The sequence below is a fragment of the Juglans regia genome, chromosome 1 (genome assembly GCF_001411555.2).
Source record: "Juglans regia cultivar Chandler chromosome 1, Walnut 2.0, whole genome shotgun sequence".
Lineage (NCBI taxonomy): Eukaryota > Viridiplantae > Streptophyta > Magnoliopsida > Fagales > Juglandaceae > Juglans > Juglans regia.
In genome coordinates this window covers 15,518,816-15,538,723 of record NC_049901.1, presented here as the reverse complement: position 1 = coordinate 15,538,723, position 19,908 = coordinate 15,518,816, and the positions used below count along the sequence as shown (strand labels likewise).

Sequence of the window (19,908 nt, the reverse complement as noted above, 5' to 3'; positions counted from 1 at the left end):
TCAGTGATTTGGAATTGATTGGCTATAGCGATGTTAATTTAGGAAGTAATGTAGATGATGGAAAATCTTCAAGTGGATATATATTTATATTTGGTGGTACAACAATTTCTTAGTTAAGTAAGAAAAAATGTTATATTGTTAAGTCCACAATGGAAGTAGAGTATATTGCTTACAACATTACAATGAGTAATGTTGCTTGGATGAAACACTTTATTGAAAACTTAAGTTTGGATACATCCACTAAACCAGCCAATGTTGTTGCGATAATCTGTCTGCCTTCTCATTAATATAAAAGTGGAGCAGATGGTTCCAAGAAAAAATACATTGGTGTGTATTATCATTATATTTTAGATATAATAAAAAGATGTGAGGTCAATGTTAATTTTATTTCATCAACTGAGAGGGTAGCGGATCTAATGACTAAGGGATTGTTTATGGAGAAATTTAGACAACATGTGTCTAGAATGAAGTTGAAAATACTTCAGTAAAGTAACCACATGTTTAGCATACATAACTTAGGAAGTTTTGGAAACACTTAGATTAATGGAGTTATGAGGAATTGCCCAAATAAAAAGGTTGTTCATTTGTAAAGCCACTGATAAGGTAAATAAGGAAAGCCTCATGAATGACCTTTAGATGAAGTACTTAATAAAAGTTTAGTGTAGTTCGATACATGTTTTATACGGTTATATTAAGTAATCAATTGTGGCAGGAATATTTGTACAATCACAGATAATTGATGCAGTTTGGTAATGATATAGTGAATATAAGACACACACAATTTGTCATAAGTGGGAGAATATATGATAAATGGTGCGGTCAGATAAAGTAATAATAAAAGCGTATGCACATAAAAGTTGGTCATGCTCTGATACCGATCACTAGGAGTTGAAGATAAGAGTTGAGTTGAGAAAAATTTATATTGGTAGTAAGGAAATGTACTCAATTATATTCATCACCGTTGTTGTGTGTTTAAGTGAGCGATGTAGATGTGAAGAGTGACCACCTCAAACAGTGCACCCCATGGTGATGGTTCCCATAAGGGTGTTGGTTTTGGAAGTGTCAAGAGATACAACCACTTGATCGAGTTAAACGGTTATGTCTCATGCCAACCAGGGCTTGTGGTCTATAAATATGGATCAAATGTGCACAATTAAAGCACTTAGAATTCTTCTGTCAGCCACCAACTTTCTAGGCAAGCACCCTAGGGTCCCAAATGACTGAACAATAAACACCCTAGGGTCCCAACTTTTTGTGAAAAGTAACATACTCAGCCTCACAAAACTTCATAATTTAACACAATGGGTCCCAAATGATTGAACAATAAACATCCATAATATAAGCAATTCATTCATTATTATTAGAAATATTAGGACCCATCAAAGTAACCCCACATGACTTTTTAGTGTCAACAAGAAGTCCTCAAACAGAAATCTTTAACAACAAATATTGAATGTGCAGACCATAAGAATTGAGTCACTCCTCATCAACATAAATAAAGATTAATTTGGGATCAAACTATGCAAAAAAAAATATTATTAAATGATTTAAAAATAAATATAATAATTCGGCATGAGCATGCATTATCTTTATTTATGCATTATCTAAGATTATATGCCTAGAACCTAACAACACAAATACCAGCAAAACAAAATGTTTAATGACAGAAAAATGTTTCAGCCAATATTTTAGTCAAACTAATGTCCAAAATGAGGAAGTGTTGGGGAGCAGATTAGGAAGAGTAACTTCATGTACATCTGAGCGTTTTATTTTTCATGCATTGTCTATGATTATATGCCTACATTGCCTAGAACCCATCAAAAGAAATACATAACAGTTTACACATAACAGAAACCGCCCTTCATACTTCTTTTTTGTCAAAAGAAACTTTAAGAAACATTAAAGACAATTATAATGACAAGAAATAAAATTTGGCATGTCATGATAAAACATAAATGAGTGATAGCCTGAGCTATATCTAACTTGTTGTACAGGATATAAAAATTGGGATTTGAGCTATATCTACACATCTAGCACAACTTCAATATTTGTGAACAGCCTGTTGTATTCATGTCATTCAATTAAAATGTAAAATGGAGCTCAATTAGCATGTGAACAGCCTGAGCTATATCCAACTGGTCCTGATTCAGACTGTGTATTTTATACTTTAGTTTGGATAGTGATTGGGGAGCTGCTGCAAAAGCACAAAAGGGCACACAATACAAAATACAAAGTTCTACAAATTCTAAGTCCTACTGTTACTCAATTCAATTTTTACTTAGGGTTAGAAATTATTGGGAGGGTGTCGTTGAAGCTTAGACAGCTCAAACATACTACTTTCAGATAGAATACCAAGGGAAAGACTTGAAGTTTCAATCTCATTGATGGTGGGGTCACTGCAAATAATTATTTTAATTAAATTTCTCGAGACCCAGACATAAAAAACTTTCGCTCAGATAGAGAAAAAAGAGCACAATGAAGAACTCACATTTAACAGAACCTTCCCGCAAACAAGCTTCAAGAGAACCCTGCAAAAAAAAAAAAAATCATTAATTATGAGAAAGTTGAGAGTTTGAGGGAAGGGTGGTGGGGGTTATATATATATATAAAACCTATTTTTGCAATTGATAATGAACTGGAAAAATATTCTTCCTTGCCAATCCCAGACACAAGCAGTAACCTATTACCAACACTGACAAGCGTAACCATGCAGAACCAATGACAAAGAACATTACAAACTTAAATTTCAACGAACACAACGGAAGCTCCTTGTTACGAAAACAGGGTATGACCAACGACAAGGGAGTCCTCAGGGTATTATAGCCTAATTACCAACAAGCTTCCAACATATCCATTGATACCAACAACAATGAGATATTGAAAGGGTAGAGAAATTTGGAGCATGAGAAACAAAACATATCTCAGCAAAACGAATTGATTTTGGAGCTACGGTTGAAGAGAGAGAGAGTAAGAGTAGAGAGAGAGAGAGAGAAAGACCCATGCTACCATTTGTGTGTGAGAGAGAGAAAGACCCATGCTACCATCTGTGTGTGAGAGAGAGAGAGAGACAGAGATAGGCAGAGGCTTAGCCGCTTAGGGTTTCTCTAGAGAAAAGAATCAAAAGATTGAGGGCAACGGTTTCGCCTGTGAATAGCAATGGATCAACCAGCATATTATTTCTACCCGACTTATCAGGTGGGTGGGTTGGGTACTTCGAACAGATTGGGCCAACAAATTTTTTTGTACAGGCCTACTTACACAATTCCTATCTCTACAATTTTTTTTTTAGTTTATTTCCAAAATAAAAATAACATGTTGAAAGTGTTTTAGATATATGGTTACCAAACCATAAATATATTTTTATTAATAGAGCTTATTATTTTAAGCTTTATAACAATAAGCACTAATTTAAAAGCTGTATTATCCACCGCAATTCTAAACATGTTATTATGCTTCCTTTTATATTATTAATGTCACGTGAATTAGAAAAACTGCCATCATCCTTGCATCAGTCAAAGCTACCTAAGAAGCGCTTGTAGCTTAACTAATATAAGATTAGAGGTAGGGTGTCAAATCGTGTTAACGGATCGTGTTCGTGTCATGTTTAAGACATGTATAATATACTATATAGGTCAACCATAATTCGACCCGTTAAACTTATCGTCTCAAAATCTCAAACCCTAATATGACCCATTAACATAACGGATTGTGTTATGTCAATACGTCTTGACCCATTTATGTAAATGGGTTTAACAGACCCGAAACTAACCTGTTTGACCTAGTTAAATTTAGCATAATTTTATAAAAATGTTAAAATCATAATATCTATAAAAAAAAATATAAAACTAACTACAAGTTCAAAATTACAATCCAATAATAAAAATATCGAAATTAAAATCCCAACAATTTTATTTTTAAGTATAAGGGTATAATTGTAATTTTAACTTTCTTAACGAGTCATAACAGGTTATAATGGGTCAAAATATAACGGGTCAAAATGGGTTGACCCGTAATCAACCCGTTAAGCAATCATGTCTTAACGGGTCAATCCATTTTATTTCGACACTGTTATGAAGAAATTTAGAAAGTTAAGAAGTCCAGGAAAGCAGGGTTTTTATGCTAAACTTTGCATAAAAATAAAATGAGCTGAGGTTGATTTTTGAAAAATATGGATGTTTTGTTATGAAAAGAAATTTGAAACGACCTTAATTATTTATTCTGCATTACTCATGAAATTTTGTATAAGAATAAATTATTTTCTAGCATGACTTATATAGACATGAGCTGATTTTTGACATTTTGTTATTGAACTGAGAAAAATGAGTGAATATGAAAAATTGATAATTTTTGCATGTATCGTGAATATGTTATGAAATTGTTTTGGAAAATGAGAAATGATCTGAATTTCAGTACTCTGTTTTAATATGATGTGGCGTCTGAAAAACCTTTGGCATGACTTTTTGATTTTGTTCTCATTCTGGTTTTGATATGGTGATTTTGATTTTATTTTGCTCAAATCTCTGGCCCTATCAAGAGATATAATAGTGACATCTAGTCCTGTCACGGGATATAATAGTGATCTCTGACCCTGTCACGGGATATAATAGTGACCTCTGGTCCACTACGCGATATAATAATATTTTTCTGTTTTGAGTGCAATCGTTTTGATATTTTTGGTGATTTATGTTCTGTTTGCCTTTTCGCAAAATGCACAGCCCTTTCACGTGGGTTAAACATGGTCTTGGTTCTGATATGATAAGATAAGATGTGATGTTTTAGTTTATGCTATGCCAAAGGGATTTTGATTATTAATATTTTTGAATTTTCGCTCTAATACCTTTGATAATATTCTGATTCTACATTCTGAAAGAAAATATTTTGTTCTGCATTCTGAAAGAAAATGTTTTGGTTCTACAATCTGAAAGAAAGTATTTTGTTCTGCATTTTGAATTCTGTAAATGCTCATGTTTTACACACTAGTATATGTTCTTTGCTTATTGAGTTGTTGATAACTCATCATTTATCTCCAAACATTTTTCAGATAATTTTGATGGCTCAGTTGGAGAACAAAGAGTATGATATTTTAGTAAAGTGTATCGATCGTAGATGAATAAGTGCCCAATAGTACAAATACTTATTTGAGAGTCATAATTTGTAAATAGATTATTTTCGATTATTTTGACGTGATAAGTTAAGAATATTTTTGAGTTTTTGGTGAGTTTCTAATTTATTTTATTGAGATTTTTTTTTTTTTTGTTATTCCTACGAAGGGATATGAATATTTAGGTTGAGCAAATGAATTAATATTTTATTGAGTTTTCTGGATTTTATTATTGTGATATCGGAATTGATATTAAGGCCTCGTTTGTATTCGTAACTCATCTCAACCCATTTCAACTCATCTCATCTCATCCTTATAATTTTCTTTAATTTCCACACAAAATATAATAAACAATTCAATTTTTTCAAATCTCAAAACAATTTTCTCAAATTTTCTTATAAAATATAATAAATAATTCAATTTTTATTCTACTATTCACAAATCATTTCAACCCATCTCAACTCATCTCTAAATCTAAACCATATAAGTATTAAGAGTTAACTTTTCATATTTTTGAAATCGAGATATTATATTATTATTATTTTAAAATTTTAAAAATTAAATTATTTATTATATTTTATATAAAAATTAAAAAAAATTATAATAATAAAATAAAATAAAATATATTTAAAATATTTTTTTATCCAAACGAAAGACCAGGGTTTTTTTTTTTTTATTCTTTCTAATCGTTTATTAATGTGCATTGCACCCTTTGCGAGAAGGATGAGCGACCTTGAAAACTGGGAGATCCCAGTCCAAGTGGAGCCCACCAATAAATTGCACCCACTTCTTCCTCTGTCCTTTCCTCCCAACCGTCCACGGCGCTTTTCTGTGCTATCTTGCGTCATTTTTCTCCTCTGCTCGTAAGTCGTAAGCCCTCAATAACCCCTTTTGTTTGGTCTTCTTTTTTAAATTTAATGTCCAAAAACTCCACAGATGTGAGAGTATTACACCTTAAATACTCGCTTTAGCTCCCCTCTTTAGTATACAAAGTGACCAAACTTCTGTCAACGAAATTTGTTCTTAATTACCAATACAGCCATTGCTGGCACGTCGTCATCTTTGAGAGCGATTTTGTACAGCTTTTGGCAGACGCGAGACAGAAGATAAGGACTCACAGTTATCATTGAGTTCCGCTGGAAAATCTAGCCTCTAGCATTAAGCCACGTATGCTCCCTGGTCCTCCTCCTTGTCCCTCGCTCCTGAAGACTCAAGGAGTCTGCAGGCAAGGCCCTATAACCCAATCATCTCTGCAGCTTTTTAAGCAATGGAAGCCTAGAAATCATGAAGATTCTCGAAGCAAACAAATAGAAAGAGAGTGAAAGATAACACAGACGGAGAGAGATTTCTTTAAAAAGAAAAAAGGAAAAAATGGAGCGATATGAGATACTGAAGGAGATTGGGTCAGGGAACTTCGGGGTGGCAAAGCTGGTCAGGGATAAATGGAGTGGTGAGCTCTACGCTGTCAAGTATATTGAGAGAGGCCAAAAGGTGTTAGCTTTTCATCTTTGTTTTGGAAAACCAAAGTACTTGTTGTTTACAAGCTGCTTTCTGAGTTTTGAAATGGGTTTCTGGTTTGTTCACGTATATTGCTAATTCTCTTGGTTGGGCAGATTGATGAACATGTACAGAGGGAGATAGTGAATCACAGATCCTTGAAGCATCCACATATAATAAGATTTAAGGAGGTATAATTATATTATAATTACTGTTTTTACAGTACTAGCTTTATGATTTGCCATTTTTCCTTTAAAATTTCTTCATCTGGGTTGCTCATTGATTATTCCTTGTACGTAGTTGAATGAAGAGAGAGTTTTTTTAGGACGTAATATATTATTGTCTTCTAACATGGCTGAACCTAAATTATTGGAAGAGAACCTTAAACTCTTGACATGGAGATTATGTGTGCCTAACTACTAGAACTGCCAAATTTTAAGACTGTCCCAACTTAGAACCATTCTCATGCACCAATATGGAAGTACATGACTTTGGTCTATTTAATCTTTTTTTTTTTCTGTTTTCTTTGTTTTTTTTTTTAAAATTTACTACACTTTTCTCAATCATCCGTTTGGTCTATTCAATCCCTCCTTAATTCTGTTTTTTTTTTGTTTTTCAATATAATAAAATATATTATTAAGAATTAAAATAAATGGTTATTAATTAGAAGTATTAGATCAATTCCCATTAATGCATGTTTTGATTACTAAACGACACTCACAAATTTACGTAATTATTGAGTTGCCAATTAAGCAAGACAAACGAAAGATCACTGGCATATATATATATATATATATATAGACATACACACACATATTGACTTGATAATAATTGAGTTGATCTCAAGCCACGGTACATTTCCAATGGCCCACCCACTTTGCGTTCAGTGCGTGGAACATATATATATATATATAACTATAACCAATCGATAGATGCCTCACATGCAATTAATACATTTGGCACCACCTGCACGCCCAACTACTTTAGTATCTAATAAACTACAATAAATTTCGCGCGCAGTACATATGATTCATACCATAAGAAAAAAACAATACGAGAAAAAAATAATAATATGGGACACACAAATGATTAATGCTTATTTCTACCTCTATATTCTTTGGATTATAGTATATACACTCACTTTTGTGAATTTTTTGTGCACTTCATGTGATTATATAAAATAATTATTTTATATTAAAAAAAATGACGTAATTAATCACATTAGTAGAATATATAAAAGAATATATAAAAATATTATACAGAGAATTTTTGTTATTTTCTTTTGCTACTACGTACATACGTTTGATCTATATGGATATTATATATATGGAGAGCAAAGTTGGAGCCTTTTTTGTTGCAGGTGCAGATAACACCAACTCATTTAGCCATAATCATGGAATATGCTGCTGGAGGAGAACTATTTGAGAGAATATCTAATGCTGGTAGATTCAGCGAGGATGAGGTAATTAATGGAATGAACATGATGGATAGGAGAAGATCGATATTTCTTTATAATTTGGATTTCTAGCTCCATGAATGGTATTTGCAATTAAGTTTTGTTATTCTTTGATGTTTCTTTACGTTTGTTTGTATCTGCAGGCAAGATATTTCTTTCAACAGCTTATTTCGGGAGTGAGTTACTGCCATTTGATGGTACAATAATTCTTTTACCGTACCTTTTATGTTTTGAAAAATATATATGGACGTTGCAGTACCTCTTGTTGATTCGAATATAATATGTTTCTTGCATTTTCTTTTCTTCTAATTTTCCCAGGAAATTTGTCATAGAGATTTGAAGCTGGAAAACACACTTCTAGATGGAAGTTCGGCTCCGCGTCTCAAAATATGTGACTTTGGCTATTCCAAGGCAGTGAACTAACTGATTTTTAAATGTGCATGAGTGAATTAGGATCTCATCAAATTAACCAAGATACTGAAAAATTCTACCTCATTTCGCAGTCATCTGTATTACATTCTCAACCCAAATCTACCGTCGGAACACCGGCTTATATTGCACCGGAGGTCTTGTCAAAGAAAGAATACGACGGGAAAGTAAATTTTATTCCAGCTTTCTGATGAGCTTTATTTCTAGAGTTTTCGTCGTTTTCGCTTTATCAACTTTAGTCACTAGATTAATGTTCATGGATTCGTGATAACTTTTTCGTCCTTGAAAATACATATATAGATTGCAGATGTTTGGTCTTGTGGGGTAACCCTATATGTGATGCTGGTTGGATCTTATCCCTTTGAAGATCCCGAAGATCCAAGTAATTTCAGAAAAACCCTTCAGGTTAGTTTAATTTGGTATCAATTATTTTAGTTCATGACCATCCAACCCAGATGCATCCAGCTTGCTGTGTTTTGATTTCAAATAATATGCTAACTGCATGCTTTATGGCAGAGGATTCTTAGCGTCCACTACTCAATTCCAGAGTATATTCGTATATCCATGGAATGCAGACATCTACTTTCTCGAATCTTTGTAGCTAACCCTGAAAAGGTATTCACAGATCAATGTTTTAGTCCTTCATATATAATTCTTCCCTCTTACTGATGATTTAATTTGCCTTTTGTGCAGAGAATAACCATCCCAGAAATTAAGAAGCATCCCTGGTTCTTGAAGGACTTGCCAGTAGAGTTCATGGAAGAAAATGAAAGCGGCTCGCATTATAATAATGGCGAAAGTGAGTCATCCCAGAGTATTGAAGCAATACTGTCAATTATTCAAGAGGCTAGGAACCCAGGTTTGGGGCCCAAAGTTGGTGGGAATACTGTTGGAGGCAGCATGGATTTCGATGAACTAGAAGCAGATGGTGACACGGACGATATGGAGACAAGCGGTGATTTTGTCTGCGCATTATAATGAGTGCTAGCTTGTTTGAATCAGGCATCTTTGGAGGACAAGTTCAGTGAAAAGCTAGCGCTTGAGATAAGGCACTTTTTTTCACGTTCAAGGGGAATCAGATTCTCTGTTTGGAGGATGATGTTGAAGGCTGTCTTACTCTCTAGATGTAAAGAGCATCAAGTCATCCACGTTTTCGTAATTCCTGTTGAAATTTGTAACTATTAGAATCATCAGTTCTTCTGTTTTTTGTTATATATATCTAAGTTGTGTTTGGCAGCATGTCTGACTTGTTGCCAATTAGAGTTCTAGTTCAAATGGTTCTCTCTTGTAATAACACATGAAGGAATATAAGTTTGATAAAGGAAAATGAGTTATGCACGATCCTACTTTTTTTTTTCTTTTTAAAAAAGGATGGATCCTACTTTTTCTTTTAAAAAAAGAAAAAAAAATGCATGTTGTAAACTTGTACTTGACATTATTTTTATTATTATTTTCGATTTTCTTGTTTATTGGCCAGCTCTCGAGTTAAAAATATATAAAAAAAAATGAGTTTTGTAAGTTTAAAATATAGTTTTTAATATCAATATCGTAATAATTCGATTCATTCCGAATTAGCTCCTACTCCCTCTCCTTCTCCATCGTCGTTGGTCCTTTTGATATAATTAAGATTCTCGGCCGCTTCTTTTTAATGTTATCAAGCTTGGATAAACTCATGATGAGCGGATTGAATAGTGTTATAAGCTCATAAGATATAATTCACACCAATTTAATATGCGAGCTGCTCTCTTAAGAACTCGGATTTGGTCTTGCCTAGCTAATTAAATTCCCATCAACGTCATGAAATCAGTTTCTTAACGTTGGGGATCCAAATGTTATTGATACGTCACATGTAGTTGTCCCTTGTACATGCACGATGTTTGTTCACTAGAGGTACATCCAAAAGCAAGCCCAAAAGAATAGTAGACGATCAGATATTAATATGAACCATGGTATCATTTATAATCGATGCACATACTTTTCATGTCTCATCTCATTTGCATCTTACGTGAACCCTAAGAATGTGTAGTTTGTGAATCTCACACGTATTGAATAATTATTGGATGATGGCAACTTTGAGAGTGATCCAAAAAGATTATTGGGTTTTGAGTTCTTAATTTACATGATTACATCTTGCCAAAACTTCTCTCTTGAGATTGATATTGTTGGATGAGAAATGCTTACCCACAAATAAATTTAATAAAAGTATATTTATAAACTGATATTGTTTGGTGTGATACATTATATTGGTGTAGTAAGTAGATCTAATATATTATATAAAAAATGATATTTTGTGAGTTTATTTTTATAAAAATCATTTTGTAACTGTGACACTTCTCTTGTTGAATATATAGTTGGATTTTTTTAATCAAAACAAAAGAAACTTCATTTACGTATCAACTGGACTAACATTACAGAGTTTATCAGATAGAATCAAACTCTTAATTGCTATGGGCCCCTCCTAAACCTAATAGTGAGATCCCTCCTTACCTAAAGCCATCTTGGCTAATTTATATGCTATCATATTCATTTCTCTATATGCAAATACAATTGCCCAATCAGTATGGTAATTAAAAAGTTTTTTTTTATATCTTCTATAATCTGTCCAACTATGGACCAGTCATCTTTAGTATTCTGTTCAGCTTTTATAATCTTCTGAGCATCACCTTCAAACAAAACTCTTTTGAAACCCATTTCTGTGCATATCTCCATGGCCTTCCAAAGAGTCATACATTTTGGTGTATTATCTTTAAGTAGTCCTTGATGTTGTTCATGCAAAGCAGCCAATATTTCACCATTACAATCTCTAACAATCACTCCAATTCCCATTGTTTTATTTTTACTATCAATTGTCGCATCAAAGTTTGCTTTGCAACAATCTTTCTCGGGTCTCTGCTAGCTTTGAGTTGTTTTCTCCATCACTCTCCCATGTTGCTTCTCCTCTTGTCCCATTTGCACTTGATAAAATTCTTCCAAGTTGTCCATAGTTGTAATCAGCACCTTTTGAGGAGTCGAGAATGTTTCTTCAAAGATGAACAGATTTCTTCTGTACCATATGCTTCTCATTATTACCACAGTGGCTTCAAGTTGATCCTTCTTTAAAACCCTACACAGATCTTCCCACAGTGTCAAGAAGTTCTCCCCATAACTTGATCATTGCTGAAGTAGACTTCCCCCCCCCCATACCTTAGAAGCTATAGGGCAACTCCACAAAACGTGAGTAACTGTTTTAGCTCAATTTAGACAGATAGGGCAAGTGTCACAATCAATAATTTTCCTTCTACATAGATAATACCTGGTTGGAGGAAGATCATTTCTTGCCCTCCAGATGAAGTGCTTTGCCACAACAAGAATGTTTAAGCCTCACAACTTCTTCCACATATCTTCCATCTCCCATTCTCTAGAAGTTTCACCCACCTTTTGTCTCCTAATTCCTTGTGCCAAGTGATAGACACTTCTCACAATAAATTTGTCATCTTTTGTAAACCCCCAAATTAGTTTATCTTCAGCTCCCAGCCTACTTCTTGGGATGTTTATGATCTATATTGCTTCTTCCTTATTAAAGATCTCATCTACAAACTTCCTTTTCCACTCCTTGGTTTCCTCGTCCAATAGTTCACTTACTATTAAATATGATCCTAAGACCTTAACAAAGGATTGGACATAATCTGAGGAAGGGTTAGACATCCATTTGCTCCCCCATATCTTGACATTCTTCCCATTCTCCACCCCCCATATCATGCCCTCTTTCACCAGCTCCAAAGAAGACCATATACTCCTCCAAATGAAAGAAGGAGATGAACCCAACTTAGCCACCAAAATTTGTGAGTTTTTATAGTACTTCCCTTTGAAAACTCTTGCCACCAGAGAGTGAGGGTCATGTAGTAGTCTCCAGCTTTGTTTAGCCAAAACGACCTTAATGAAATTCTCTATATCTCGAAAACCCAGTTCGCCACTAACTTTTGAGTCCCCCTAACCTACTCCACTTCCTCCAATCTATACCAGTCCCCTTCTATTGATTGTTCCACCGAAATTTAGCTGACATAACTGAGATTTCATTACACATCTGGACAATAGAAATACACTCATGGGATAGGTAGGGATGACTTGTAAGACTGTCTTTATCATAACTTCATTACTAACCTTTGATAGGAAGTTATTTTTCCAATTGTTGATTTCCAACTAGATTCTATCTTTAATACTTCGAAAGTTATTATACTTTGACTTCCCAGCCAGTGTAGGCAATCCTAGATATCTCTCAAAGCTTCCACATGCTGTAATTCTTGCCCTCCTTGTACCATGATCTGATCTTATGATTGAGTTAGTGTTTGTGCTGAAGAACACATAGGTCTTTTGTTTATTCAAAACATGTCGAGAAGCCCTCTCATATGTACTCAAGATAGCTTGTAACTTAGACCATTCAAGTAGCCTTAGCCTTGCAAAAGAATTATACAATCATCTGCAAATAATAAATGGCTAAATTTTGGCCCTCCTTTTGCCACTGCCACACTAGAAATTTCCTTCCTTCTCTCAACTTGCTGTAAGAAGCAACTCAGTCCCTTAGCACAAATAATAAGACAATAGAGAGAAAGTGAGTCTCCCTGTCTTAAACCTCTGCTTGGAGTGAAGGATTCCCCTGGTTTCCCATTCACTAGTATAGAATAAGAGGCTGATCTTACACATTTCATCACCAATTCAACCCATTTATCCTCAAAGCCAAGCTTCCCCATCATAGCCTCTAAAAAATTCCACTCGATCTTGTCAGCTTTGAACATATCAAGTTTTAAAGCCATGTTACCACTGTCTCTTCTCATTTTAGATTTCATGGTGTAAAGCACTTCGTACCTTATCATAATGTTATCTGTTATCAATCTCTCGAGAATAAAAGCACTTTGACAACTTGATATGATTTTAGAAAGAACCCCCTGGAGTCTTTTAGCCACCACCTTAAAAATAATATTGTATAAGACATTACATAAGCTGATTGGCTTGTACTCAGTAATAACTGAGGGGGTCTTTACTTTGGGGATTAAAAGTAATAACTGAGGTGAGGTTCAAAGAAGGGGAACTAACCTCACTATTTAGGAAATCTAGCATTGCTTTGCATACTTCCTCCCCTACCAGACTCTAGTGTTGTTGATAGAACCCTACACCAAACTCATCTGATCCAGGGGATTTAAATGGTGACATCTGATTAATAGTTGCCTCCATGTTTGCTTTAGTGAAATCTATCTGAGCCTTTTATTCATTTTCCAAGAGAGTTTGGCCTTTACAGGCTGTAGACGCCTTGAAATTGTTGTGGGACACTTAGAGTCAAACAGATTCTCAAAATAGACCTTAAAAGCCCGTACTATCTTTACATCATTTCTCAATATTCTATTATGAGGATCCATTATCTGCTTAATACAGTTATTCCTTCTTCTTTAGTTAGCACATACATGAAAACCTTATTCTTTGGTTAGCACATAAATGGAAATACTTTGTATTTTTGTCACCAATTTTATACCAATGTCTTTTTGCCCGCTATCTTCATCTTAGCTCCTCTTATTCTAACTTTTTGCACTGGTCACCCTGAACTCTCCTTATCTCCTCCATTGTCTTAGATCCCTGCCCTTCTTGTAGCAGCTTCAAATAATCAGATTGTTCATTGATAACTTTATCCCTTTCCCTGAACATGCTCCTACTCCACTTGACCAATGCATCTCTACATAAGTAAAGACCTTTTTGCACCCGAGTCATGGAATTAATAGACACATTGACCTTCTTTTATTCTTCTTCGATCAACTACCCACAATCCTCCTCAAGAGCCCATCGCATTTCATACTTGTAATTTGTTAACTATCTCCTTCTTCCATTATGGTCTGAGCTCCTTACAGCCAATGTTTCAACCCAAACTTCATTATAAACTTCTTTCCAACGTGTTAGCAATCTTTATCCAGTCTCTCCTTAGTAAAAGTATCATCACGATGATTATTACTCCATGTGAATTTTTCTCCATTCATCTCAAGTCATGTAGATCACACCATTCTAATGGAAATCTAAATTTATCCATCTAAGACAACCCCTATCTAGTCTCTCCTCAGTAAAAACCATCACCATGATTATTACTCCACGTGAATTTTTCTCCATTCATCACAAGTCATGTAGATCACACCATTCTAATGAGAATCTAAATTTATCCATAAGACTCCCCTCTTGGCCTTCTACCTTGTTTTTCTTTTTGCATGACAGTCTCATTAAAGTCCTAGATAACACACCATCCCTAACACCCCACAGCTTCAAAGATTTCAGGTTCCATCCCTCTTGCCTTTTACACGATTCTGGATGTCCATAAAAGCCAGTAAAAAGCTAGCTCAATTTATTTTCCACATCCAACACCATGGCATTAATGTGCCTTTGTGAATAGTTCACAATTTCTACCCTTTCATCTTGCCTCCATAACAAAATACGCCTTCCACTTCTTCCTACAAGATCCACCACAAAATGGCTCTCCATCTCCAACCTTTTCTTCAAAAATTGCACATTCTTTGCTTTTACTTGCTCTCCGTCAAAAAGACCAAGTTGGGTAACTTATCGTTTACTCAAGCAAATGTCAACAACTATTCAGGCCGACATTTATATAAAATTAACATCTAAGAAAAATTTATTTTAATTAATATCAACAAACACAAGCTAAAACATTTTTCAAAACCTAGCCAAAGGGACGACCTAGTTGTTTTAGTCTTCTATTCCAAAATCTACAAATTTTTAATAAATAAAAAACTAAATTATAGACAATAATTGTTCCTATTAGAGAAAAACTACCAATTATAAATTTATTCATATTCAAGAAAAATAATTAATCATTTTGGTTGTGGAATTTGTCTCAAGCTAATTCTTTTTCACTTGCTTTCTTTTGACGGTTCTCACTTTTCAAAGCTTTCCAAAAGTACTATGCCTCTTCACAAAAAAACATACAGAGAAAGATCTAGTTTGATTTTAGGATATCGATGTATATAAATTTTAGACAAAATTCATATTCCGACTAGAATACCGAAATCCGGCCTAAATGGAGCAAATGTCCGATCCGAAACAGTTCATCCCATCAAGTTGTGCCGAATTAAAACAGTGACACTTTCTCTCCACCATGCCAGCTTGAATTGAAGCCCCAACGGGGACCATTAAATAAGCAGCCCAGAGGCCCAAAACGAAACGATGAATGTCATACTGATATACTGATAGTATGATGAGAAATTATATTTATTATAGAATCTACAAATGCCACATATTCATTTTAAAAATAATAATAAATAAGTGATTTATATAAAAAAATTAATTTGATAATAATAAATTCTACACTTTTTTTAAAGTAGTGTATAATATTTGGACAATACTACAGCCCCGCTGGGGTCTAGCTTTGTTCTTTCAAGTGTTTTTTTTAAGTTATTTATTATATAGATTTTTTAACACTTTTACATATTTTTAAAAAATAAAATAAATTAAAAATATTATTAAAAAATATTTCTTTAATCAAAAAGTTAAAAAAAATCATTAAAAAACACTTTTTTAATTATGAAGTAAAATTTTTTTAGTTAAGAAAATATTTTTTAATAATATTATGAATTTTTTTATTTTTTTTTAAATATTTAAAATTATTAACAAAATCTATATAAAAAAAACCAAACAAAAACACATAAAAAACACATATTAATACAAGCGGTAGAGCTGGGAGCGGAACAATTAGCATTTTCTATAATATTTACATAATCTATAACTATGTAGTAACCCACGTGTACGGTAACTAATTCACTCGTACAGATTATCACTCTATGGAATAGTATCCAAGAATCATTATGTAAATATATAATGCTCCTCATTAGAACTTTAGAAGTTTAAAAACCCTAAATAGCTTACGGGGAGCCCCAGCGGAGGAAGAGCCAGAGGCGGCATTGTTTAATCGGCGGCCCGAGGAAGCGAGTTCATCGAAGATGAAGGTGACATTCTTTGAAATCCAATCTGTTGTGTCTAACTCTTCAAAAAAAAAAAAAAAAAAAAAATCTGTTGTGTCTTACTCTGAAACCATAGTCCTCACTTCTTCGATACTCACTTTTTTTCTTTGTTTCCCTGTTGTTTCAGTTCAACATCGCAAATCCCACCACTGGGTGCCAGAAGAAGCTAGAAATCGACGACGACACCAAACTGTACGAAAACTTCTCTCCCTCTCGCTTTCGTTTTTTTGGTGCGTTTTTAAGTATTGTAACTGATGCGGTGGAATTGAGAATTTTATTTGTATACGACCAGTGCTTAATCGGATTGTATTAGTAAATTTGGATTCTCTCTCTCTCTCTCTCTCTCTCTCTATATATATATATATATATTTTTTTTTTTTGGGTATTAAGGGTTTCTTTGGTTGCTGATCCCAGGTATGAAAATTACGAGAACAATATAGGAATTTAGGTCTCCAATCCTGTATATGATTTGAATTTGCGTTCTGTAATCTGTACATTTTTTTATGAAAGTTAAGTTCTGTATATCTTAAAGTAGGTGTTATCAGTGATAGTCTAGGCAAAAATATAATGTTCAAATACAATTTATTATTTGTTCACATTGTGTAACACCCCATCCCCCTAGGGTTAAGAACAACATCATTTTAAAAAAATCTAGGGTAACAGTACTTACCTTGCCTTTAATTTTTTTTTTCTTTCTTTAATGAAGCACCGGGTATAAAAGATTCCATATAATAAATAATAAAGTCATTCTTTATTAAAATACTGGATATAAAAGAGAGTATGCGGAAACACTTAAATTTCTCAAACTTTGTACTACAAAAATCATAACTTAAATGCTCTGTACTTGATCTAGGCCTCCGACCTTTGGATTGGGTTGTCACACATTGTCTAGGCAAAGATAAGTATGTGCCTCATGAGTTGGTGTTCATATCATATTTCACGGTTCTATGGAAAGAAATTTCTTCCTACATTGTCTATGGGTAACTCAAAACTGTATTATGTATGTGCAACGTTCGTAAGACACCTAGTGCTTTAGCAATTGAGTGCATTTCTTTCACTTCTGCCCCTTGGATAACAGTAGCTGTTTAGCTGCTAGTTCTTAGCAGTTGGGTTGAACATGGAGAGTCCTTGTCTGTCCAGACCAATTTGGTGAACATGTGAAATTTCGTGTAGCAGTCTTTTGCCTGAGCCTATCTGTATATGCACACAAATTGACTCAACAAATTATATGTTGTGCATACCCACAAATAATTTGACATGTCTTTTATTTCTGTCTCGTGTTCATGTTGAACATATACTGTGCTTTGTTGCCACAGATGTATGTCTGTTTGAGTTTTCGGCTTTACATTACAACACTTTACTTTTCAAGTTTTATGTTTTCTTCTCTACATAAAATTTCTTATCTGATCAAGTAGTAACCAAAATTCCTTGTTGATGAACTACCATTGCAGCCGAGCATTCTGGGACAAGAGGATCTCACAAGAAGTCAGCGGAGATGCGCTTGGTGATGTACATTTTTACTAGTGATCTTTTCAATTTTATTTGCTATGTTTTATTCCAAGTCATTTGGTATGGAGATATTTTCTATGTTTTATGGCAGGAGTTCAGGGGCTATGTATTTAAAATAATGGGAGGCTGTGACAAGCAAGGCTTTCCAATGAAGCAAGGAGTGCTGACTCCTGGCCGGGTTCGTCTTTTGCTCCATCGAGGTTTGTTTGTTGTGTTTCAGTTGTGTGTGCATGTGGTTTTGAGTGGATTTATTTAGCCTAGTTGTGCAATTTCTCGTGTCTTTTTTCTCATGGTGAGGCTAATTGGTTCAGAGTTTTTTTGAACAGGGACCACTTGCTTCCGTGGTTATGGCAGGAGAAATGGAGAGCGGAGGAGGAAGTCTGTTCGTGGGTGCATTGTTAGTCCAGACCTGTCAGTTCTGAATTTGGTTATTGTGAAGAAAGGTGAGGATGACCTTCCTGGACTGACTGATGTTGAAAAGCCTAGAATGAGAGGTCCAAAGAGGGCATCAAAGATCCGGAAGCTGTTCAACCTTTCCAAGGATGATGATGTTCGGAAGTATGTCAACACATACCGTAGAACATTCACAACCAAGTCAGGTTCGCCAACTGATTAGCCTTTCAATTGCTCCTATAGTCAACAGAGAACAAGTCACAGATTCCATGTATAGTCCTCTTTATTTTGTTAGTTGGTTTCAGCTGTTAAATAATGTCAAATTTCTTTCCCACAGGCAAGAAGTGCAGCAAAGCTCCCAAGATTCAGAGACTGGTGACTCCTCTGACCTTACAAAGGAAGCGAGGAAGGATCGCAGAGAAGAAGAAGAGAATTGCAAAGGCTAAGTCAGAGGCAGCCGAGTATCAGAAACTTCTTGCCACTCGCTTGAAGGAGCAGCGTGAACGACGGAGTGAGAGCTTAGCAAAGAGGAGATCTAGGCTCTCTGGAGCTTCTAAGCCATCTATTGCTGCTTAGATCACTAAGGTGCAATATTTGATATTTTTGTTGAGTTGATCTTACCTGGATCATAGATGGGCTGAGGTTGTTTTGGACTGTTCTTGTATTGCAAGACGTCATTCGGATGTTCTGTTGCTCCTAATATGCATTACACTAGATTTTGTTTGCTTTTATAATGTTGAGGATCTGAGCATTTTAATGAGGATTGTTTCTAGCTTATGCCTTGTTCACTAGAAGCCTTGACGTTCAAGTATTTGTGCACAATGCTTTCAGTTAGGAACTACATGCCACTTGGGCTGAAAAGTTGTTCCTTATATATGCGTCCTTTATAAGATCTGTGCTGGATCCATGATAACGGGGTAAATTTACGAGTCACGATGACTAGGTGGTCGGTCTGAGACCAGTTAGGTAAAATTACGATCAATAATCTAATGTAAAATCTCTTTAATACGATCTATTCTGAATTGAGCCATGGTAACTAGGTTAGTTTATGACTCATTCCGATATCAGCTAGGTCAAATTACGACCAATCATCTTGCATAAAATCTCTCTGGGAGGTTTGTCAAGTGGGATGAGACATAAAATTTTCATCTCATTTTATCATTATAAATTTTTTAAATTTTTATATAAAATATAATAAATAATTCAATTTTTTTGAATCTCAGTTCAACTTTTTCAAATCTGAAAATAATAATAATATTAAAAAATAATATTTTAAACTTTTATCTAAAATTAAAAATTTTCATCTAACTTCCCAAACTTATGTTTCATGTTGATTAGTCAATGCCTGGCATCTGTTTGGGAACAAACTTGACAAAACATGTAACGTGTGAAATGTACGTTGGAATGGTGGCTTGATTCCTGTTGAAAAAATGTATTGTTCGCTTGACACCCGCTTAATAGTCAGTTTGAGCAAATTTCAACTAAATTGTTTGCTTGATACTTCGCTCAAGCGAATATTTAGAAAATCTAGTTCTCAC

At 34.4% G+C, this 19,908-nt stretch overlaps 2 protein-coding genes across 2 annotated transcripts; both read left to right on the top strand.

Annotated features, from left to right (window-relative positions):
* Positions 1 to 6,013: 6,013 nt before the first annotated feature.
* On the top strand, positions 6,014 to 9,810 carry LOC109011144 (serine/threonine-protein kinase SAPK2-like). Its single transcript, XM_018992224.2, has 9 exons — positions 6,014 to 6,592; positions 6,715 to 6,789; positions 7,959 to 8,060; positions 8,198 to 8,251; positions 8,373 to 8,465; positions 8,558 to 8,650; positions 8,784 to 8,888; positions 9,000 to 9,098; positions 9,177 to 9,810. The coding sequence occupies exons 1-9, from the start codon at positions 6,473 to 6,475 to the stop codon at positions 9,459 to 9,461; spliced, it is 1,026 nt and encodes a 341-aa protein (XP_018847769.1). The 5' UTR covers positions 6,014 to 6,472; the 3' UTR covers positions 9,462 to 9,810.
* A 6,504-nt stretch (positions 9,811 to 16,314) lies between these two features.
* LOC109011147 (40S ribosomal protein S6-like) lies at positions 16,315 to 19,158 on the top strand. Its single transcript, XM_018992226.2, has 6 exons — positions 16,315 to 16,453; positions 16,596 to 16,660; positions 17,920 to 17,977; positions 18,069 to 18,177; positions 18,304 to 18,576; positions 18,708 to 19,158. Exons 1-6 carry the CDS (start codon positions 16,448 to 16,450, stop codon positions 18,944 to 18,946), a joined length of 750 nt encoding a protein of 249 aa, XP_018847771.1. The 5' UTR covers positions 16,315 to 16,447; the 3' UTR covers positions 18,947 to 19,158.
* Positions 19,159 to 19,908: the final 750 nt, after the last annotated feature.